The sequence below is a fragment of the Ammospiza caudacuta genome, chromosome 1, assembly GCF_027887145.1.
Source record: "Ammospiza caudacuta isolate bAmmCau1 chromosome 1, bAmmCau1.pri, whole genome shotgun sequence".
In the NCBI taxonomy this organism is placed as follows: Eukaryota; Metazoa; Chordata; class Aves; order Passeriformes; family Passerellidae; genus Ammospiza; species Ammospiza caudacuta.
Window position 1 is genome coordinate 2,908,881 of NC_080593.1, and position 23,685 is coordinate 2,932,565.

At 46.8% G+C, this 23,685-nt stretch overlaps 3 protein-coding genes across 4 annotated transcripts in view; 1 reads left to right on the plus strand and 2 right to left on the minus strand.

Annotated features, from left to right (window-relative positions):
- OBSCN (obscurin, cytoskeletal calmodulin and titin-interacting RhoGEF) overlaps window positions 1-11,586 on the plus strand; it is a 195,248-nt gene extending 183,662 nt beyond the window's left edge. Inside the window, 10 exon segments of the mRNA XM_058801413.1 lie at window positions 711-821; window positions 927-1,094; window positions 1,514-1,636; window positions 3,821-3,991; window positions 5,346-5,466; window positions 6,634-6,873; window positions 8,119-8,342; window positions 8,766-8,841; window positions 9,687-9,836; window positions 10,198-11,586. Of these exon segments, the coding sequence (XP_058657396.1) occupies window positions 711-821; window positions 927-1,094; window positions 1,514-1,636; window positions 3,821-3,991; window positions 5,346-5,466; window positions 6,634-6,873; window positions 8,119-8,342; window positions 8,766-8,841; window positions 9,687-9,836; window positions 10,198-10,375 (1,562 nt within the window). The 3' untranslated portion in view covers window positions 10,376-11,586.
- A 799-nt stretch (window positions 11,587-12,385) lies between these two features.
- Window positions 12,386-14,980, minus strand: LOC131555412 (7-alpha-hydroxycholest-4-en-3-one 12-alpha-hydroxylase). The gene has a single exon (XM_058801440.1). It carries the CDS (start codon window positions 14,856-14,858, stop codon window positions 13,329-13,331), a length of 1,530 nt encoding a protein of 509 aa, XP_058657423.1. The 5' UTR covers window positions 14,859-14,980; the 3' UTR covers window positions 12,386-13,328.
- A 1,145-nt stretch (window positions 14,981-16,125) lies between these two features.
- On the minus strand, window positions 16,126-20,713 carry ACKR2 (atypical chemokine receptor 2). Of its 2 annotated transcripts, XM_058801459.1 has the most exons (4): window positions 20,536-20,681; window positions 19,901-19,958; window positions 19,645-19,777; window positions 16,126-18,232 (listed from the first exon to the last, which is right to left on the minus strand). In XM_058801459.1, the coding sequence occupies exons 3-4, from the start codon at window positions 19,676-19,678 to the stop codon at window positions 17,115-17,117; spliced, it is 1,152 nt and encodes a 383-aa protein (XP_058657442.1). In that variant the 5' UTR covers window positions 19,679-19,777; window positions 19,901-19,958; window positions 20,536-20,681; the 3' UTR covers window positions 16,126-17,114. The 2 variants fall into 2 exon arrangements, with proteins under 2 accessions (XP_058657442.1, XP_058657435.1); XM_058801452.1 differs by lacking the exon at window positions 19,645-19,777 and having other exon boundaries at window positions 20,536-20,713.
- Window positions 20,714-23,685: the final 2,972 nt, after the last annotated feature.

The following is a 23,685-nucleotide window of genomic DNA, read 5'->3' on the forward strand; positions in this document are numbered from 1 at the left end:
CTCTCTGCTCTGAGCTATTCTGCTGCTTTAGCTGTACCAGGGCTGGGCAATGCAGATATTCCCCATGGATTTTCCAAGATCCATCTGGCCTGTCACATGACACCCATGGGTGAACAGGGTTCCTTCACCTGTGCGCTCTGTGCCCGCGGGATTCTTCAAATGGTGGTCAAAGGAATGGGACACCATGAACCAGAAAGGTTCTTGAGCCCATTAAAAATGCTTTCTGATGTCCTGCAGGGATTTATTTTGTACCAGGGCTGGGCAATGCAGTGGATTTTCCAAGATCCATCTGGTCTGTCACACCCATGGGTGAACAGGGTTCCTTCACCTGTGTGCTCTGTGCTCAGGGCATTTTCCAAATGGTGGTCAAAGTAATGGGACACCATGAACCAGAAAGGTTCCTGACCCCATTAAAAATGCTTTCTGATGTCCTGCAGGGATTTATATTTGTACCAGGGCTGGGCGATGCAGATATTCCCCATGGATTTTCCAAGATCTATCTGGTCTGTCACACCCATGGGTGAACAGGGTTCCTTCACCTGTGTGCTCTGTGCTCAGGGCATTTTCCAAATGGTGGTCAAAGGAATGGGACACTATGAACCAGAAAGGTTCTTGACCGCATTAAAAAAGCTTTCTGATGTTCTGCAGAAATTTGTTTTCCACCAAGCCCTCCAGGCCATCCTGAATCCCCCTTTCCCTCCTCTCTGCAGCCCCGTCGTTCACTGAGGAGCTCACGGACCAGGCTGCGGCTGCCGGACAGTGCGTGACGCTCTCGTGCCGGACTGCACCTCACTCCTCCCTGCACATCAGCTGGTTCAGAGGTGACACTGCCATCCCTCCAGAGAGCCCCTGACCCTCAGGACAGGGCCTACAATTACCCCTGTATAATTTGCAGGGTATTTATCTCCCCCATCTCTGCTTTCCAGATGGGAGACCTGTCCAGAGCAGCAGCCGGATCCTCATCTCCTCCACACTCAAACACTTCCAGCTGTTAACAATTCTCTCTGTTAATGCTGAGGATTTTGGTATTTACACCTGTGTGGCCACAAACTCTCTGGGCTCAGCATCCACCTCTTGTGTCATAAGAAAAGCAGGTGAGAGAAGGAGTAGCTACAGAAATAGGTATTTAAGTAATTTTGTCCCCAAAAATGTAACCTATCAATACCTTGGAGATGAGATTTCTTCACATGGGTGGAGAAAGAGAGAGAGAGAAGAAGATCTCTCCCTTGCTGTGGTCCACAGCCTGTGCAGGGTTCATTCCCTCTTCTTCACTCTTTATTTTCTCTCCTGGATTAAGAGCAACTCCAAGATAAAATCTTAATACTGAGTTTAAATCAGGGATGGCAAAATTGCTGTTCCGCTAGCTTTGTGTATATATACGTATACATAAAAAACATTTACATGTTTTATATATATATAAATAATATGTGCAGCTGAGACATGCTGGGTGTAGAGTTTTGTATCATAGAGTGCTGCTGTTAACACTCATGAGCTTTGTGCCTCCTCTCCACAGAGGTTCCCCCCGGCCCTCCACCCCCTGACATCGTGGAGGTCTACAAGGATGGAGTGCAGGTGGTTTGGAAACCTGTGGAAACCAACACCCCTGTCCACTACAGTGTCCAGTGCAAGACTGAAGGTAAAGTCCTATGCTTTGCAAGGGACATCTTGGTTTGTATGATCTCTTCACCAGCTGAAAATTTTATTGTTATTCAGAAACAGCTTGATTTAACTCCTCAGTTTAGAGTTCGAATGGGATTCATACAGGTATCATTTAACAATCTAAAAGTTAGGGGTTGTGCTGGTTAAATCAGCCTGGAATTTGCATATTCATACCTAGGCTTTGCTAAAGTGTGAATCGAGCAAGGCTGTGTGAAAGCTACAACCAAAAAGTGAGCAGCTACAGGAGAAAATGCCTGGTCTGATATAATCTGATATAAACTCTGAGTAATCTGACAAAATGAGACACTAATGAAACAACATCATCCCAGGCTCAGGTTTTCTGTACAGTCTTGGAGAAAGATGATTTATCAAACAGGCAATTTATCCTCTGCTGAGCAGCTGTTCTTTCTATTCCTATTGACTGTGGAGGAGGCTTAGGGCAAAGAGCCAGGACAAAATAACCAAAGCTTGACAAAACTGCATCACCCCTTTCATATTGTCTTTTGAGGCTTGGTGCAGAGGCTGGTGAAAGTCAGTGGATCATTTAATCATGGAATGGTTTGGGTTGGAAGGCACCTTAAAAACCATCTAATGCCAGCCCTCCATCCATGGGCAGGGACACCTTCCACCATCCCAGGGCCATCCAAGCCCTGTCCAGCCTGGCCTTGGACACTGACAGGGATCCAGAGGCAGACACAGCTTCTCTGGGAACCTGTGCCAGGACCTCACCACCCTCAGAATAATAAATTCTTCCTGACATTTAATCTAAGTCTCTCACAATTTAAAGCCCTTCCCACTCATCCTGTCACTATCTGCCCTTGTCAAAAGTGGATGTTTTCCTGTTTAGTAACAAAAGCTTTGTATCAAATCCCCAAGGCTGTTCTGTCTCTCTTGGGGTGGATTTGCTGTTGTTATTATGAGTGTGATAGCAATTCCTGCTGCAGCCACACAAACACAGCCTGGATTCTGCTGCTCCCTGTTCCTTCGCTAATTCTCCAAACAAACAAACAAACACACAAACCCTCCCTTCTGGATTAGCATGGACAGCAGCTTTCTGCCCTTTCCCTCTGGAGCTGGTGTGAGTCACTTTCCCTCCAACACCACTTTCTTTGTCATTATTCCTTTTGACACAACTGTAGGAGAGATTTTGGGGAGGATACAAACACAAGTTCTTCCAATTAGGAAGGAAAATGGGGAACAGCATCTATATTTTCCACTGTGTTCTGTTTATTTGGCAGGAACTTGCAAAATCTTGCTCTCCTGAACACAGGAGGATTAAGATAATCAGGAATAAATTCCTTTTTTATCTATTATTTGAAAACAGGCTTTTCTATGCTGCTTCTGCACATATTTTTCTCAATTTCTAATCTCTATCTGCTCCTTCTTGCACAAAGAGCCCCCAATTCAACCATTACCCTGTAAAATCATTGATACCTTGGGTTTGGGTGGGGAATTGCTGCTTTATCCAATGGTTTGAGGCTCTTTGCCAGATTTTATTTGAATGGAAGGATGGGTTTAATCTCAGGCAGTTGCAGGGAGTTGGGTTCAGCCTTGAGCACAGAGGGCACAGCATCATGTGGGAGGAATGCTGATTAAATGTTTGCTGGGAATTTTCTCCTTCCTAACTTAGTCCCACGAATAATGAGTCCAGAATGCACTTAGAATCCCAGTTCCATGAGAAATCATCTGAGTTTCATAAAAACTGAGTAAAAACCCCCATGCTTCAAACACTGGGTTTGCTGGGATGGTGTTAGTGGATGGTTCTGTCCAGGAATCCTGCACCGCATGGTCTCAACTAGATTTAAGACAGAGCCAACAGGAAAAAAAAAATAAAATTAATTATGTTTTGTTTGGAGTTCTTGGTGTATATTTCCAGTAGAGTTTGGTGGCATGAATTAGATAAAGAGAAAAAATACAGGAAAATGTCACCTTTCTTCTGGAACAATATTGGCATAATTTGGAATTATCAGATATGAACCAACTAATTTTAGAAAAGGTAGAGCCCCAAAGTTGGCCAAATTGGTTTCTCTACATTCCCAGCACATAAAGCTGGTGGGGGAAAAAAAAACACAACAAAACCCCAAATCTCTAAAAAACCTCCAAGCCATAGTGACCACCTTAAAATGAATCCTGATTTCTTTTCTCTCTGTTCTTGGTTCAGATGGGGAGTGGACAACTCTTGCTTCTGACATCACTGACTGCTGCTACAATGCCAGAAATCTCCCCCAGGGCTTCATCTACAGCTTCAGGACAGCCTGCAGCAGCAAGGCAGGGATGGGCCCCTACAGTGACCCCTCTGCCAAAGTGGCAATCACTGCCAAGGATCAGATGGGTAAGACCAAACACCAAGAAAACTTTGGGATTTTCCTGCACCAAACCTGCTGCATCTTTTTAGTTGTTGACCCAGAAGCCAAGAGAAGTGAATCAAGGCCAATTCCACTTGGCTCAGGGTTGTTCAGGGCTTTTGCATCTAAAATTAAATTATTTTCTAATTATTTTCTAGTTCTGGACACAGGGGAATAGGTATAAACATATTAAAAACCTCAAGATAACAACATCATGTAAATATAAACAATGTGTAACTATATAAAATTTAATATTAAAAATAAATATATATTATTTATTAAAATAATATATATTAAATTAAATAATAAAATAACAACCTGGGAGCTGTAGATTACCTGTTGAAGAGACAGTTTTGATTTGAGATTATGAGGAAATTGGTCTTGTACAAAAAATGTTTTACTGGAGGCATTTATCTACTGATACAGATCTTGCACTGGTGAAAACTCTGGACTTGCTTATATTACAGACTAAATCCTAAATTCAGTAGCTAACTTGTCTATTCTGGAGTCTTCCATTAGGAATTATTGTCCTTCTGTGGTGAATTTTCCAGCTGTATTTTGTCTCTGAAGTATAGAAATCTTGATTTACTATTTTTGTCACCCATTTGACTACTTTGTACTGCACACATGTTTTTAAAATTAAGAGATCCATGGCCCCACAGCAAACAGATCCTCATGGCAAAGGAAATGTCCCTTCTGTAAAGAGACAGAAGGATGCTCTAGCTGGAATTTCCTCCCAATGGAGAGGATTGCTCTGTAAGAATCAGTTCACAGAGATATTTTTAACTCACCCCAAGTCCTCTGCTTTCCTTTTTCTCAGGATTTCTTATCATATCTCAACTCTTCCAACCAGATGCTTTAAAGGGATGCTTTAGCATTTCAGGGAGTGCTTGGACACAATCAAACACCAGAACCAGAGCAACAAGTTCCAGCTGCTGCTCTGAAATGTCCAACCACAATTTTTCTAATTGCTTCTAATTTCTAATTAGAGTTTCTAATTTCTTGTCAGTTTTTACCATATCCTGAGGATTTGCTGTGTGAGAAAATAAGAATCAGTGGCTAAAAGGTTTGATACCATAGCACACAACAAAGAATCCATCTCATTCCGTCTGCAGTGGCCATATCAGGGAATTTTGGGGTGGACAGAGCAGAATCTGCTACATTCCAATAGCAGTGGGTGCTATATTCCAATATATATTCCAATAGCAGCTGGAACACAGAGTCCCCTGGAGAAAGTTCTGCTTGTTGTTGTTCAGAGATAGCAGGGGAGACTCAGGCAGGCTCCAGTTTCCACACAGAGCTGCTTTCCCATGTAAAGCTGTTGTCCCTTTCCCCCTGCAGAGCCTCGTGCTGCCACACAGGAGTCCCCATCAGCTGCCCCTGAGGAAGAGAGTGAAGTGATCTCACCTCCTGAGCCCTTCCCAACCTACCAGACCTACGCCTTCCAAACTGAGATCAAAAGGTAGAGAACCCAACTGAGTTCTTAATGCCCCAGAGGGAAATCCCACATGTGATGGAGCAGCTCTCCTACAAAGAAAGGCTGAGAAAATCGGGGTTGTTCAGCCTGGAGAGGACAAACTTCAGGGTGACCTAACTGCACTTTCCAGTACCTGAAGGGACCGTACAAGAAAGGAGATTTCCATAAGGAGATTTAGGGACAGGACAAGGGGATGGCTTCAAAGTGAATGAGAGTTGGTTTAGATTAGGTATTAGGAAAAAAAATTTTCCCTGTGTGTGGTGGTGTTTGCAGGGGTCTTAGGATGAGGGAAGAGACGAGGATCTGACTCCATGTTTCAGAAGGCTTGATTTATTATTTTATGATATATATTATATTAAAACTATACTAAAAGAATAGCAGAAAGGATTTCATAACAAGGCTAGCTAAGAATAGAAAAGGAATGATAACAAAGGCTTGTGACTGACTGAGACAGTCCAGACAGCTGGACTGTGATTGGCCATTAATTAAAAACAACCACATGAGCCCAATCACAGATGCACCTGTTGCATTCCACAGCAGCAGATAATCAATGTTCACATTTTGTTCCTGAGGCCTCCCAGATTTTCAGGATAAAACATCCTAAGGAAAGGATTTTTCATAAAACATGTCTGTGACACCTGTGAGGGTGGGGAGGCCCTGGCACAGGCTGTGGCTGCCTTGTCCCTGGAAGTGCTCAAGGCCAGGCTGTTTTACCACCCTTAATGTAAAAAAATACTTCTTCCTCATATCTAGTCTAAATCAACCCTCCTTTAGTTTAATGCCATCTCCCCTTTTCCTGTTGCAACAGATGTGCTGGGCAGGGGGCAGCCAATTGATTTATCATTAAATGAGCCCAGAGCTAACAATATTTCTTGTCCTTGCTGCACCAATCTTTGCAGACACAGAAAGACACTGATTTCTGTTGGCAACAGGGGTAGTTCTCTTGCTCTCTCCTTTCTCTCCAGAGGAGTTAAGCTCTCACTCCGGTAATTTAAAGTGACTGTACAGAATAAAGACACAGGAGGATGTGCAAACTGTGACAGTAGATACAATAACTCCCCGCCAGGCACAGATGAAAAGCACAGCACGGGATCCTGGTGGTTTTAAAGAACAGGAGAGAAGCTAAACGTGCCTTTGTGTTCTTTGCACCAGGGGCCGGTTCAGCATCGTCCGGCAGTGCCGGGAGAAGGTGAGCGGCAAGACTCTGGCTGCTAAAATCATCCCTTACTGGCAAGAGGACAAGCAGGCTGTGCTGCTGGAGTACCAGGTGCTCAGGAAGCTCCACCACACCAACATAGCCCAGCTGAAGGGTGCCTATGTCAGCCCCAGGCATCTGGTGCTGATCCAGGAGATGTGTGTGGGGCCAGAGCTGCTCCACTCCTTGGCATTACGGTAAGAACATGAGGGAAGAGCTTTCCAGTCAGGGCTGCTGTTGGGAGGAAGATACCTGTTGGTTTCTCCTGACAAACTGGATCATCCCTCTCCATCTCCTCCTCTGTGCTGTCATTGTGCACAGGATTTGTAAAGTGTTTGTTCTGCATCTTCTTGTCAGATTAAAAAATTACTTGAATTTCCTAGAGAGGTACAACTCAGGGCCACCCAGCGGAGATGCTGAAAGCAGTTTACAGTGGTTGATATGAAACTATTGATGCCTTGTGCAGGCTGCCCTAGAGCAGAGGCTGGACAGAGCTAAAGAATAAAGCAGGGATTTATTCAAAGGCCTCCATGGCTCCACCTTGGGCAGCACCAGAGCCCAGCCAGGGCTGCACCCAAGATGAACCAAAATGGCCCCAAAATGCACGAGCGCTGCCGGGGTCTCTCCCTGGGATCAGTTCTGCTCCATTTGCACCTTGCAGTTCATTGTCCCATTGCAGCTTTAGCCCAGGCAGTCCCACCCTGCTTGTTTTTCTCTCTCCAGCCCACGGGGTTTGTGCTCTGGGGCTGAGATTTGGATCATTTGTCCTTGGTGCCCAGCTGGAGCAGGAATTGTTTTGTCTCCCTGCTCTGTGCACAGAGCTCACCATGCCCTGATGTGAAGCTCAGACCCACACACTAAAGCAGCACAGAATGTGAAAAATAGAAAAGTTAAACCTGAGGCATCACTGTCTCCCATAATGTGATACATGAAAGGTTTCCTTACACCAACACCTGTTAACCCCAACACCATGACATGGAGGTTACTGAGGGTCAGGAAGATTCATTGTTTCTCACAGTGGCACAAAATGGATCTGCTGAAATCCTGTGATTAAAAAAGAGGGGATTGTGGGCATCAATTCAGAGATCAATTAAGATATCCATGGCCCCACAGCAAACATATTCTCATGACAAAGGAAATGTCCCTTCTGTAAAGAAACAGAAGGATGCTCTAGCTGGAATTCCCTCCCAATGGAGAGGAGGAAAAATCTGCTTTCTCTCTTTCAACTCTACAACATCCTGTTGTTGCATCTGTAAACCTGACTCACAGGATGGACCAGCCTCTCCACACAGAGCTGATTTGCTAAACTAGAGTTGTTTCTTCTTGACTCTCAAGGGTCTGATGGGATCAGACACCTAGGGGAGGGTGACAGTGGGTGTAGAAAGGCATTTCTGGGCATGCAGACAGGACACCTGTGTTTTCTATCCCCTTTCTCTCACCAGGACATCATACTCAGAGGTGGAGGTCCGAGACTACCTGTGGCAGATCCTCAGTGCCACTGAGTACCTCCATGCACACAACATCCTACACCTGGACCTCAGGTCTGAGAACATGATCATCACCGAGCCCAACCTGCTGAAACTCCTGGATTTTGGCAATGCACAGTTCTACACACCAGACAAATTTATTACCATGGATAAATGCTCGGACTATGTGGAGACCATGGGTGAGTAGAGCTCAGTGACAGCAACCTGGGGCTTATCTGGAATCTGTGATAAACAGAAAGACACAAACATTGGTCAAGGCAGCAGGTGGACTCAGCCAGAAAAGCCTTCTAGGAGCTGCTCTCCAGTGACAGTGTGAGTCTGTGGGAGCAGTGAGTGGTGACAGCTGTCCACTGCAGAGCACAGGGGACAGAGCTCACAGCAATGTCATTCTAGCTGGCATCTATTGCTGCCATCTGCCCAGAGGTTCTCATGGTTTCACTGCAATCAGCATCCATGTGGAAGCTCCTCAACCAGCTCCCTGTCCTGGCAGCTGCCTCTTCTTCCCTCTTGGGAAGGCAGCAAAGCATGAGAGTATCCACTGCCTTTGTGCTGCTCTCAGTGTGTTGGAGAGGAGCTTGCCTCACACAAGTTTACTTTTCCAGCTCCAGAACTGCTGACAGAGCAAGGAGCCCTTCCCCAGACTGATATTTGGTCCATTGGAATCACAGCCTTCATCATGTGAGTCCATTGATTGCTGTGTTGTTATTGGCTTTAAAATTATAGTTTCAGTTTTTAAATCACAGCCTTCATCATGTGAGTCAGTTGATTGTTCCCTACCCTGTGAGTGGTTTTAAAATCACAGTTTCAGAGAGTTAATCTCAGCTGTGCCCCTCCTTTGGCAATGCCATGGAAAGCTGGGGGATGGAGGGGATGGATGGGCAACCTGTGCCAGGGCCTCACAGGGAAGAATTTCTTCCCAATATCTAATCTAAAGTTCTTTTCTTTTAATTTAAAACTGTTCATCCTTGTTCTGCCACTACAAGCCCTTATCCAAGGTCCATCTTGGAGGCTCTCTTGGAGCCCCTTTAGGCACTGGAATGGGCTCTGAGGTCTCCCTGAAGCCTTCTCCAGGATGAACAATCCCAATTCTCTCAGTTTTTTTCCAAAGAAGAGGTGCCCCATCTTTCTGCTAACCTCAGTGGCCTCCTCTGGACTCGCTCCAACAGCTCCACATCCTCCTCATGCGGCCACCCTAGAAAATTAATTACTCAAACTCTAATTAACTCTAATAGTTTATAAAAACATTGGTCTTGTAAGCCAAAGATTGAAGACTAAACCCCTTCTTAGAGTTACCCCACCACCCTATCTCAGGAAGAAAAGATTCAAACCCTCATCTCCAACTCTCAAAGGCATTTTTAACTAAACTACTTCCTGACCCTTCCACTAAAGAGCCTGAATCGCCCCTGAGACAGCCCCCACACAAGCTCCAACACCACAAATAAAGTCAACAACAATCCTCAATTTTGTCAGCTGCTGGGAGATGGACGCAGCTTCATGTTTTCAATTCCCTCCTCCTGGGGCAGGTTGAGTGCCAACTACCCCGTCAGCTCGGATGTACCCTGTGAGTTCCTGAGAACAGCCAGGAAGGGGAAGCTGAAGCTGGCGCGGTGCTACGCGGGTCTGTCCGGGGGAGCAGTGTCCTTCCTGCAGAGCACTCTGTGTGCAAACCCTTGGTAAGAGGCTGCCTGTCCTCCCAGCACATCCTGGGTGTTGCCCCTTCTCTCTATTTGCAAGAATTCTCCTGTCATGGATATATTTTCTGAAAAATCCTTTGCTAGGATTTGTTTCTCCAGAGAGTCTGAGACAGCTGAATGTGATTGGCCATTAATTAAAAACAACCACATAAGCCCAATCAAAGATGCACCTGTTGCATTCCACAGCAGAAATAATTATTGTTTACATTTTGTTTCTGAGGCCTCTCAACTTCTTAGGAGAAAAATCCTCTCAAAATGATTTTTCATAAAATATGTCCATGACAGCCTCCCCATGCACCACAGATCCCCATGACTGACTCCTCACCTCTGTCTGTCCTAGGGGAAGGCCCTCAGCCTCCGAGTGCCTCCAGAGCCCCTGGCTGCAGGAGACAGGTCTGGACAACAGGCAGCAGGCACTGGTCACCTTCCCCACCACCAAACTGAGGAATTTCCTCATGGAACGGGAAAAGAAGAGGGGCCTGCTGTGCTCCAAGTATGGCCTCATGATTGCACAGTGACGTGGGTGTGGTGACAGATGGGAATCACCTCCCTGTGCCCTCCTGCACCGGGTGTTTGGTACCAAACCCTCCTACCAACCCCACTGTGTTCTGTCCGTGTGTCCTTCCTGCCACAAGCTGTTTCTGTGACTTGTGGGGGGAAATGGGACACTGGACAGTGAAGGCAGCAAACCCAACAGTGACCTTGTAATGTGCAGATTTTGTACCACTAAGAGACTTTGCCAGTTTGAAGCTGAGCTGCTCTTCCCTGGGGAGCAGGGACACATCCACTGGGAGATGTGGCAGCAGTGTCCCTGGCAAAGGCTGAGTGTTTTAATTCTTTTTAAAAATCCTGAAATGTCACGTTCCTCTCTGACCTTCACACCCTGCTTTCCTCTGCAAAGGATGGTGTTGGCTGTGTCATTGCTTTGTACTCATAACTTCAGTGTTCCTTTGAGTTTCTCTGCAGTGATTGATGTATCCCTCAATTTCCCATATGAGCAGCAGAAAGAGGCTTTCTCAGAGCTGTGTCTGGCTGTGTTTAGAGGAAGGAGAACAGGAAAATAGCTCCTAACGCCTTAAAGTTCAATACTAAAAGTGAGGCTGTTTATCCAGGGATGCTCTTTCCCAACAAGTTTAACCCATATTGTTCCAAACCTGAAAGATGGAGCATCATGACTCCTTCCCTTGCTGAGCATGCAGAGCAGGAATTGTGACTGAGAGCAAAGGAGCTTTCCCTGTGCTGTGGAGAGCAGGCACCAACTCAATAGATTGTAAAATTTGGAATGCTTAAGTGCTAGAGGAGAGAAACCCAAGGGCTTAGGGCCAGACTCCATTCTCAGTTCTCTGGGAGGAGAGCTGAGTTAGACAAGACAGACACTGCAATGAGGGCTGCCCCCCCAAAAAACCTTTCAGGACTCTGGATCCTGTCCAATTTAACTTCTCTCACAAATCCAGTCAGGTTTTTGTTGGCACAGGCTGGTTCTTTGCTCTTGCTGGTGCACTTTGGGATGGAAAGGTCAGTGCCAGGGAAAAACCTATCTAAACATAAAAAACATAATTATAGATTAACTCACTTGGAGTTTTCATGCTCTTCCATATATGAATTATTTTCTTTCTTGCTTCTCACAATTGCATGCATTTGAGCATGTCTGAGCTCTTTTATAGACTCAACACTGTTTGGTTAAATAAACCATTCTGACAAGCAAATAAAGCCACATTTTTCTGCTGAATCATTGTTGTTACTTTTACATTCCTTCCTCAACCCCAATCCACATTTGTGCAGCACACATCCCTCAACTCTGACCTGGGCTCTTTGTGATAACCTGCATATACTGTATTAGCTAGGAACCACTTCCATGCAGGACATCCACATGAAAAATCCTTTTCTAAAGCTTTGGAAGGAGGACATCACCTGGGCAGGATGTGATGATGGCTCTGAGCTGCCCAGCTACCCCAGGGAATTCCTGGGCATGGTTTGGAGCTTACATTGACCAGAATGTGAAAAGGGCTTCAGATGGATGACAAAAAAATAGGTGAGAGCTGCAGCTGGAGCATGGAAGGAGTGAAAAGGTGCTGGAATTGCTAATGGAAATATCAGCAATTTCAGTCAAGCCTTATAGGTAGTTTTTTTCCTTGGTCCTGCCACAACTGCTTGATAGTTTCTGCCTGAATTTCCACCACATCCATGAGGTCAGGGCTACTGACCAGTCTGGCAGGCTGGGATAGTTTGCCCTTAACATGCAGTTACAACATCATGTAACATCATGACCTTTGCAGGACAAAGCAGAGTCTGGATCTGATGTTTGGACACATGTGAAAATGTTTGAGTTTCATTCCTCGACCACAAATAATCTCCACAGTTCAAGGTTAGTGTCAGCATTAAAATCAATCCACTGCTCTCCATGCAGGAGAGGCTTGGGTTTAACCTCTGTAAGGAAGTGGTGAGAGTCCTAATTGTTGAAGGGTGATAAAGCACAGCAGAGCTTGTAGAGCAAAGTTTTATTCTGCACTGATTCAGCAGATAAAAAATATGTTTGAGGGCTGTAAGATCACAGTGGCTGTAGCCCATAAGGGATTGAGGTTGCTCTGTTTGGAGGCCTCATCAGATACAAGAAGGGAGCATAAACAAGACATTTCCCCAAGGACATTTTTACATCTCTGGAGAGGATATCTGCTGCTCTCTGACCTTGCAGGAGTTCACCACAAGCTGATGCCATCCTGCCAATGATACCTCATGTGGAAAATAAATTAGCCGGTGCAGGGTGTGACCAGACAAGTCTAGGGACCAGTCAGTCACCTATTTGCCCCCAACCAGCCCTTTTTATCCCCTTACATCTCAATTTTCTTCCCTAAATCACCCAAATCCCTCTTTTATCCCTCTTTGGTTCCTCCCCCAAACACTCTATTATGTAAATGCTCTTTTCCTACACAGCATAGATACCTCCCCTGCCTTGACACAATCTCCCTTATCCCAGGTGGTGATCCAGAGAGATGATGACACATCTCCATGGGAGTCATGCTGGCACCATGGGGCTGATGCTCTGCTGGGGCAGCCCTGGGAGGAACCTGGACAAAATCCTTATTCCTTGGAAGCCCTGAATTTGAGTCCCCACCTGCCACTCTGACCTTGTGCTCCTCCTAGCTTTCAGTGGGCTGATAGTCCCCAGGATGGGGCTGGGAGTAGCCTGGCAGGGCACATTTTGTCTCTCTGTGCAGATTACCCTCTTCTATCCCAAAACCAACACAACAAGCAGCAGATTACCCTCTTCTGTCCCATAACCAACACAACAAGCAGTTGCTACCTCCTCCTCCTCCAACACAAGAAGGAGGAGGAGGTAGCAACAAAAACCATGACAAACATTAAGCAAACAAGATCATATCAGTGTTGGCACTGCACAGATCTGATAACCATGAGATCAGATAATTTGTCCCATAGGTGACAGCAGAACAAACACCACCAGGAGTGCCCAGGTCAGCAGCGTGGCCGGTGTCTGAAGCGAACGTCGTGGACAGGCTGCATGGTCCCGAAGCCCCAGCGGCTGATGTCTATGGCTGGGATCTCCTCCTCCCCATCAACCAGCTCCAGGTCAAAGTGACTCAGCATCAAGAACACAAACAATTTCATTTCAGCAGTAGCAAAGAAACGGCCAGGACAGGTGGAAACTCCTGCCCCCCAAGGCATGCTGACAAATTTCAACTTTTTCCCATTTCTGTAGAAATCTTTCCTGGTGCCGTCTGGGTGTACAAAACGGTCGTACTTAAATTTGTGAGGCTCCTCGTGGATTTCTGGGTTCATCTGCACGGAGATGTATGGGAACAGAGCCACCCTGTCCCCCCTGCGAAGAGTGAACTCTGTCCCAGTGCTTGTCCTCACGGAGGTGTCCTCGAGGACAGCTCTGACCAGTATTGGGGCTGCCACCAGCCTCAGGGTCTCCTCCAGAGCACTGTCCAGCAGAGGGGTCTGGTTCAGCATGTCCCTGGTGACAGTAACTGGGGGGCTCCCTGCCTTCACTTCCTGCCCACTCTCCTTCAAAACTTTATCCACCTCACCTCTCACAGCCTTCAGAGCCTCTGGATGCTTCAGCAGATACAAGAGGAGCCAGAAGGCAGTCGGGCCCGTGTTGCCTTGGGATGCCCAGAGGAGCATGAACATGAAACGCTCCCGCATGTACTCGGGGACACCGTTTTCTGCCAGAAGTTTCTCTTGATCACTTATCCAGCCACTGATATTGTCCTTCTGCCAGACATTCTTCACAGACAGCACGTTCCAGAAGTGTCTCTTCAGCCTCTCAGCCTCTCTTTTGTCCTTGGGAGGCAGCAGAGCATAGGCCAGGCGAGGGAAGAGGCGGTCGTACTTACGGAACTCCTGGAAGAGCTGGTTGGAGTGGAGGCGATCCTGCTCTTCAGCTTTCTCCTGGCTCCCTGCCCCTCGGGGTGGCTCAGTGCCATACAGTGCCAGATACCCAGCTCTGAAGACAATGTTGTAGCAGTAGTGGAAGAGGTTTTCCTCCTGCCACACTCTCTTCTCTCCTGAGCTCAGGTTGAAAAGCAGCAGCTTCCGAAAGCTCTCCATGGTGGCTTGTGTGAGGACAGTGAGGCCATCTCCCATCAGGTGCTTTATGCTTGATGTATGAACTATGCTATGAGTGGCTTCGATGGGTTTGTAGCCAAAAACCTGCACGACCAGCTGAGTGGCACTAGTCCTAAAGTCCAGTTTAGATCGTGATTCCTTCACAATGGTGCCAAAGGAGAAGGGATCCATCACAAAGGTGAAATAATAACCACCGATCAGCACCGTGAAAACATCCCCGTGTTTGCTCTGCATCCTTTTGAGAAACTCTGAGCTGTCCTTTCTGAATTCCAGCAGATGGCCCAGCCAGGGAATGGTACCTTTGTCCAGGGGTGGCTCATTGGGTCTCTGTCTCCGAAACACGCCCAGGACATAGAGCCCACCGAGCAGTGATGACACCAAGGTGCAGAGGAGAACCACCCAGAGCACCATGAGAGCTCTGTGCCGTCCAGGAGCTGGGACTAGAGGCAGGTTGGGGCAGGAATGAGCATTTTATCCCCACCCAGCAGCTGACAGGCAGATGCAGAGCTGACAGCCTGTGTCCTCATTGGCTGTCAGTGTTTGCCTTGCCCCTGCTCAGTGCTCTGCTCGAGGTGAACTCGTCCCTGGATGAACAGAGATTTTTAAGGTGGAAGGTATGTTGGAATCCCGTTGGAATACCCATGCTGTATTGGGGGGATGGGTTTTGGCATGAGGCAAATTCCCTTCTCTAGGCTGCATGGAGCCCAGATTTTGTAAGGAAAATGTTCAGAGAATCCCACTCTGTGATCTTTGCCTTTAAGACCAGGCTATGGACACCCACTGAAAAAATGAAACCAAGAGTGGGTGTTGGAAATGCTACTGGAAATGAGGACCGAGGGAAGGGGGTCACAGCTGAGCTGATTTAGTCTCAAAAGCCAAGAGAAGGAAAAGTCTCTGACATTTTGGTGATCTCCACAGTACATGGTGTCCCAGGAGTGCTTTGCCAATGAACAGTGCAACGGCTACTGCTCTGTCAGAGTGCCAAGCAAAGCAGCTGGGCTGCCCCACGAGTGAGGAGAGCTTGAGCCACTGCATTTGCTTGGCACCAGAGGAGTGCAGAGTTTCCAGATGCTCCATCCAGCCCCTGGCTGGGGAGCAGTGCCCATAGGGACCACAGCACTTCTGCTTTACCCACTTTCCCTTCTTTCCCTTTTGTTACCTCTCTCCAGATGGGGTTTGGGGACAATGCCAGGGACCCCCTGCCCCCTGGCACTGCTCCCCTGGGTGGTGCCACCCTGATCTACCCAGACTGCCACCACAGCCTGTCCCAGCCCCTGGTGCTTGGACCTCTTCTTGTGCAGGATGGAGCAGGGGAGCAGGATGCTCCCCTCTATTCCTCACCTTTGCTCTTCCCTAGAGCATCCCATCAGAAGTTTTCCACAGTCCCAAGAGTCTTCCTCTGTCTGGGATCACAATCTTCACTTTTTAGCTTCCCAGCTGCTCTCCCTTCTGTCCCTTTCCACGTTCCCTACAGTGACCTGACCCGAGGAGTGAAGGCCACATCACAGCATCAGCTAAATATTTATTCTGGCTTTGTTTTTTTAAGGAAAGCTCCCAACCTTAGCATTTTGGAAAAACACTGCAGCAATGTTGGGAAGAAAAATAACAGCAGTGATCAACTCAAAGCCCTTCTCAGTCCTGTAACCTTATGTAGTAATAAAATAAACGTGATGAGTGCTTTCTCTTAAATTAATCATTTTATTTGTAAACTCTAGGCAAGTTCCAGACTTAATAGATTTTCAGGATGAAAAGGGACAATTTAAGGTTCAGGAGCATTTGGGGTGAATAACGCCTTGAAATAAAAGTCAGCAAACTCAGAACCTTGAACTTCAAAGCTGCCCTGGGTAATAAGGATTGACCATCAGCCCTCTGTGCTCTGCTGTTCAGGACATGCTCTCACTCTGTTGTGTTTCAAAGCTAATATTTATCTTACAGGTGGTATCCATGGATCATTTTTATCTTGTCAAACTGGATCTTGGAAGGCAAATACCTTTACCACTGTTCTGCTGAGCCCCCTTTTTTATCTCTTTCTGATTGTTACTGGTCTGGACTGTTCTGCTCAAACTGTCTCAAATCAGCTGATGATCAAACTGATCTCTAACCAAGGCTCTGCCCCTTGGGGAGCCACAGTTCCCTGCTCAGCAGGTCCATGTGCCACAGCTCATCATGACAGAGAACAACTCAGCTCAAAGGTGTCCAGTCCTTCATGTTTTTCTCCTGGTAGGAAACAAGATTGTCCTGGTTAAATCATCTGGCAGATGGTAAGAGCCAGGAGAAGCAAAGCCATCCCTTGGCAGTCTTTCTGGCCTGATGGATGAGCATGGAATTCCATCCATGGAAAGCCCATGCCAGGGAGGAGGAGAATCTCTCCTCAAGTTTTAGTTTGCATTTTTTAAGGCACAACATTGAGAAATCTGATCCTTTGTTTGCTACTGCCTCACATACTGCAGATGGGAACTGGGTTTCTTCCACTAGAGCAAATCCAGGACAATTCTTTCGTAATAATTCCACTTGCAACAAAAACAGATCCCACGTGTACTTTTCCAATCCCAGTATGGAAAGTCCTCATCTCAAGGCTGTTGCTAGGATGAACTATCTGGTTACACAGTGCTGTGGGCTAACACCAACTCCAACATGGGCAGGATAGGATGTAAAAAATGTAAATATTTATGATGCATTTGTGATGCTCAACATTTCTATCTCAGCTGCGTATCTGCTGCAAGATGGGCTCGTCTGGGAGTCCTGGATGGAAAAGAAAGCACCTCTCCTGAAAATGGCCTGAGGGATCTTCCACAAATATGCCCTGAAGCGTTTCTTCACAAAAGCATAGAGCAAGGGGTTGAGACAGCAGTGGACAAAGGACAAGCTCTCTGTGACCTGCAGAGCATAGTCCAGTTTCCTGCTGCTTTCACAGCTCCTGATCACACCGACATCTTGCAGGGAGTGGAGGATGAGCACAACGTTGTAAGGACACCAGAGCACAAAGAAGACCCCCACCAGAGCAAGGACTAAGCAGAGAGCTCTCCTGGAGCCGGGTATCTGGGAGGTGTTGAGCACACAGGCAATGCGGGAGTAGCAGAAGGTCATGAAGAGGAGGGGGAAAAGGAATCCCAGGGTGTTTTGAATCACCCGAAAGACAACTTTCCAAAATAACTGTTCCTGGCCATAATCCTGGGTGCATGTGATGGTTTTGTTGTGAATTTGCCTTGTGCTGGTGAAAAGGCCATCAGGAATGGAGAGAGCTATGGAAAGGACCCACATCACCAACAAGAGGAGGATGGAATTTCTCCACACCGTGGAGCTGTGAGGAGACCAAGCATGAACTATCTGCAGGTACATGTCCAGGCTCATGCAGCTCACAAAGAAGATGCCACTGTAGAAATTGAGAGTGTACATGGCATTCAAGAATGGGCACAAGATGTCCCAGGTGACCCACTGAGAAATGTACAGAGCCCAGAAAGGAAGGGTCAGTAGCAGGAAGAAGTCTGAAACCACCAGGTTCAGCAGATACAGCTCAGTCATCTTCTTTTTCTTCTTGATGTACATGAGGAGGACAGCAAACAGGAGAGCATTCCCAGCCATTCCAACCAGGAAGATGATGGTGTAAAATGATGGCAAGAACACCCTGCTGAAGGAGAGCACCTCCTCTTTGGTGCAAAGGCCATAGAGCCCATAATCCTCCTCATCCAGGTACTCATATGGGTACTCACTTGAATTGGCAGCATCCAGCCACGAGTCTGTGGTTGTTGCTGTCACTCCTGAGCTTGTGTTTGACCAGTGGCTGCCTAGGAGCAAGGAAAAGGGATCAAATATTGTTCCAAGGAAGGAAACAGCCCATCACAGAGGAAATGTGAAACACATGTCTGAAACACACAGATGTTTAGTTCATAGAATCATGGAATGGTTTGGCCTGGAAGGGAACATCAAGATCATCTTGTTCCACCCCCTGCCATGGTCAGAGACACCTTCCACTATCCCAGGTTGCCCCAAGCCCCATCCAGCCTGGCCTTGGACACTTCCAGGGATCCATGGGCGGCCACAGCTTCTCTGAGAACCTGTGCCAGGGCCTCACAGTAAAGAACTTCCTCCTAATATCTGGTCCAAACCCACCCTCTTTCAGTTGGAAGCCATTCCCTCTTGTCCTGTCACACTATGCTCCCGTAAAAAGCCCCTCTTTGTCTTTCTTGTAGGCTCCATTCAGGTACTGGAATTTGATGGGTTTAAATTTCTGCCACTGTCTGGTGAGTATTTTGTGTTCTGAACAATTTGGCCTTTGCCTAAGCATGGGCATAGCTGTCTACATGTACATACAAAAAAAACCCCACAAAACCCAAAACCCAAAATTAATTCTGCTTTCCTGACTCAGACACATAAAACTTAAAAATGAATGAGCCTGGTTTCCTCTGACATAAGTCACTACTTCCTCCTGGCACCACCACAAGCTTTTAGTGAAGTTTCTGCTCCAAATTACAGGAAATCCACCACCACAGCTGACTATGAGCTGCTTATATTCACCTGGCTCACTGCTGAGAAAGCAACATCTCAGTTCTTGGTAAAGAAGAACCTGCTAGCAGCACCTTTATGTCAGTGGGGCTGTTCCCAGAGGGGAAATGCTGAACATCTCCCTGCTCCTGGAGGACATGGACTCCTCTCCATGCCAACTCTAGGACATGGATTCTGGTAAAAGGCCTTTGAAAATGGAAAATATAGATTTCATAGGATCCCAGAATGGTTTGTGTTGAAGAGACCTCAAAGAACATCTTGTTCCAACCCTTCTGCCCTGGGCAGGGACACCTTCCATTATCCCAGGCTGCTCAAAGACTCATCCAAGGTAAGGGCATGTAGGCACCAGAATCCAGTCCTGAATTTTGGTGAGAGGGAGAGATTCAGCTGGAAGAACATTGCTGGAATCACTTCTGCATGAGACAAGGCATGAGACAACCCCTGCAGTGGTCACTCCCTGGAACTGTGGCCGTCACAGATGGCTGCAGCCCAGATTTCAGGAAATGGTGAGTGATTGGGAGCCTCCTATTTTGGGGATTTTCAAGCAAAAAAGCTGTCACTGAGGAGCCCATTTCACACAGTAGGAGATGGGATTTACCTGGCACTTTGAAGGTTAATGAGAAGTTTATAAATCAAGGCTAATCTTTTGACAGCAAAACAAAAAACAGTTTTGCAAAAAGTTGTGTCAACACACCTGTACCCTTAAAGCAGATTTTTTTTTCAGCCATGGCCAAAGCTACCCATCTTTTTCCTGGAGCTCATTTTCCAGCAATCCCAAAGAGGCCTGGCTGTGTAGCTCCAGTCTCTCCTCGAGGATCTGTTTGTCCCTGCAGAGATGTGCAGGGTTTAGGGATGGCTCCCTCCCCACACACACCCAGGGAAATGGGTGCCCCTGCACCCCAGAGCTCAGAGTGGGTGTGCAGCTCTAAGGGGTGAAGCTCTGGACGTACCTGCTGTGGTCCCATGACTGAAAAGGCTTAAATACCCATTCCAGGCAGTTGCAGGCAGCTGAAAAGCAAAGAAAAATGGGTTTGAGCTGGACTGAAATGTTTTTGTGCTGTCTCAGTTCTTTGGCAAGTGCTGCAGAGCACTTCAGACAGAGCAGTGGGAGAGCAGGGATCTGCCATGGGAAAGAGCCACAAAAAGACTTGTCTGGGAATGAGCTTTTAAAAATTTCTTTTCTGTGTCATATTTTGGAGGAAATTCACCCTCAGCTGTGACTGCAGCCCTTTGAGAGGAAACCAAGGCTGCACACTCTGCTGATCACAGCAACACCCGAGACTCATAAACCCCTTCCCCCTCACACCCCCTCTGCCCACACCAGCGCAAACCACTCCCAAAATTTGCGTTTGGGGTTTCTCCCAGCCCTCTGAGATGCCTTTTCTCCCTCTGCCACATCCTTCTCCCTCCACCTCAGCCCAGCACTGGTGCCCACATCCCCACCCCGTACCTCAGAGTGGAAGGGAGGGCTGAGCTCAGTAATTAATCCCAGCCCCAAGCTGGCTACCCCTCAAAAACACAAGAGAGCCTTGCCAGGTTTCTTGTGTGGCCTTGTCTACAAGCAAGAAGCAGAAAAGGCACTTACAGGAGCTTCTTCTCCTCTTTCCATCCTGCCAGAGGCTTGAACCAAGCTTTTAGCAACTTCTTTCGTTCGTGCAAGAGGACAGTCGGGAAATGTGAGCTCAGCATGACCGCCCTGGTTTTGTTTTGTTTTCCTGCTTTTTATCATTCCTTGGCAGCTGGAAGAATGATCTCCACCCTGTTTGAGCATAACATCTACAACAGCTGCCAGGGCTGAGCCCCTGCTCTAAGAATCCTTGTGTTTTCCAGGAAATCTAATGCTGCAGGATTCTTATCCTTGGCAGAGCAGAAATGCCAAAGGTATTTCTGATGGTTTATTGGAGGAGTTTTTGGGCATCAGCATGGGTGAGGTGTCACACTCCTGCTTGTTTCCTCATGTCACCAACCAACAGGGCCATGGGAACACACTGGCTGTGCCAAGGCTTCCCCTGTGCCAATCCCAGTGCATTTTATTCACCCCAAACCAGCCTGGTAAAAACAGGAGAGCAGAGCAGCAGTGATGGCCACAGCTCCACATCCATAGAGATTCACAGAGGATTCACAGAGAGAAATTTGTTATTTTTACCCATTTCCATGTTTGCCACCATCAGCTGCTGCTGCACTTAAAATATACGGTGTAATACATATATATTACTGTAATACAATACATATATATTACTATAATACTATATTTTCATATAATATACAAATTTATATTACTATAATATGTGTGCAACACACACATTAACAGAGAGCAAGAAGCCACTCATAGAGCTGAGACACTGGACACACACACAAGGAAGCTGCAGGTGACAGAGGTTTTATTATATTAGGCCAGCAATTAAAATGAAATAAGTTTTTGTTTTTAATTGAGTTTCTGCCCTGAAGCAGAGAATTAAACATGCCTCTGAGAGTCACTGGAGAAAGTGGCCTTCACTGTAATTTATTACAAGATATTAACTCAATTTCAGGGCTGGTAATTGCATCGATTTTTTGTTTCCTTTCAGACTGCAGGGCCCTAATGGCTTTGGCAATTAAAGTAACCAGATTAGGGGTAATGGCCGGCACATTTAGAGAGATGCAGCCTTGTCTGAGCCGCTTTATTTTGTGCTGCCCAAAGTGCCACATGTCAGTGGCAGTGGCCCTGCAGGAGCAGCAGCTCTGCCTTCCCCCAGCTCGGAGATGGGGAGGTACAAACAGCACACAGGATCACTGGGCTTAGGGACAAAAGGATTTATCTTGGCTGTTTTACTCTGACAAGTTCTCAGATTTAGGAGAAGGTTTTAGGCATCTTTGGGATCCCAGTGGATTCTTCTTCCTCTTCCAGAATATGGTTTAAGTCAGGAGCAATTTCTAGGCTGTTTTTGGGCATGAAAATCCTGGCACAGAGTGGGGGTAAAACGAGGTCTGCTTGAAGGCTGAAATATGGGAAAACAGAGTCAATGGCATAATTCAGCAGCAAGAAAATCAGGCTGAGGGAAAGCCAGAGTAGCTGTGGCTGTCCCGTTCCTGGAAGTGTTTCAAGTTCATGGGGCTGCAGCAACCTGATCTGGAACCTGCCCATGGTAGGGGGTGGAATGGGGTGAACTTTAAGATCCCTTCCAACCCAAACCATTCCATGATTCTGACATCAGGTGGGAGCTCTTCAGCAAAAGGACTAAGTAAGAGCCCAAATTTCACATAATTTCAGAAATGTTTGTTGCTGGTTGGCGTTTATGTACAAATGACAAATGGGACAGGACTGCTGATGAATGTGTCTCAAGCTGTTTTATTTTCCAGCATCAGTCTCATTACACAGTCATGACAATGAGAAGACGCCAGCAGCTCACATCCCAGGCAGCAGAACAAGAACTTAATGTTGCAACTCACTGTAAAAGTTTTTTGACCAATCACACAAAGTAAAAGCACATTGATAGTAGTTCTAACTATTATAAGCACACGTACCTTTGGTTAAAACAATGCTTGCTTATTTCAAATACAATGTTTGCTTGTAAGCTTTGAGATAGAATGCACAGAGCTCCATTATTAAGCTTAGAACTTCTTAGTATCTCTAGATATACTATTGGAGTAGATACTATATATCTCTAGATGTATAATAGTATCACTAGATGTACTTTTTTGTAGCTTAGGGAGTTACAAAACCTTAGCTTATTTTAGATAAGTTTCAATACACAGACCAATGTTCTATTTGTCTTTACTTTCTACTTCTTATATAATTTTTCTGCTAACAAATCTTCTGGCTATTTTTTAGCTCTAATCAGTTTTGCTGTCTCTTAGGCCTGCCTTTTGCAGCTTTCTCAAAACCCTCTGATTTTGTGGATTCCCGTAGTGTTTAGGTGGGAAGAGACCTTAAAGACCATCTCATCTCATAGGGAAGATGTGTGCTGATGTTTTTACAAACAATTCCAGGGAGAGGGGATGGCTGCCAATGGCTTTGAAATGGGGTTTTAATGTCTCTACGTAAATTCAAGTAGTGGGTTTATTACAGAGGCCGGGCAGTCTGATTCCTGAACCAGCCAAATGGGGCCGCACAACCCTGAGTTCCTAAACTGTGGGGTAAATAACCTGTTCAGGGGGGGATATGTGGCAGGGGGCTCGGGAAGGCTGCACCTCCCTGGTACCCCGGCCAGAGGGGCAGGCAGAGGGCAGCGAGCGGCGCAGTTTGGGATAAAGGAACCGAGAGAGAGAGAGAGAGAGAAAACCCCGCGGGGATGAGCCCCAGGGCCGCTCTCCTTTACTGAATGAAGCTGCAGCATCCTCTGCCTCCTTCCTGTATGGACACTGCCTCTTCCCAGAGGGATTTTCCGTACAATCCCATCCCCTGCCATGGCAGGGACACCTTCCACTGTGCCAGGGTGACCCGAGCCGTGTCCAGCCTGGCCTTGGACATTTCCAGGGATCCGGGGGCAGAAACAGCTGCTCTGGGCACCTGTGTCAGCGCCTCACCAACTCCCAGGGAACAACTTCTTCCCAATATCTAATCCAAAGCTCTTCCCTTTTTCTTTAAAACTGCTCGCCCTTGTCCTGTCATTCCGTGGTGTTGCCAGCAGTCTCTCTCCAGCTGACTCCACGTCACAGTGTGACAACACGGGACGTTTTTGCAGCGAAAAGCAGACAAGCCGCAGAACCACCAGCAGCCATTTTTCCGCCCTGTTGCCGGAGCCGATGTTTTGCT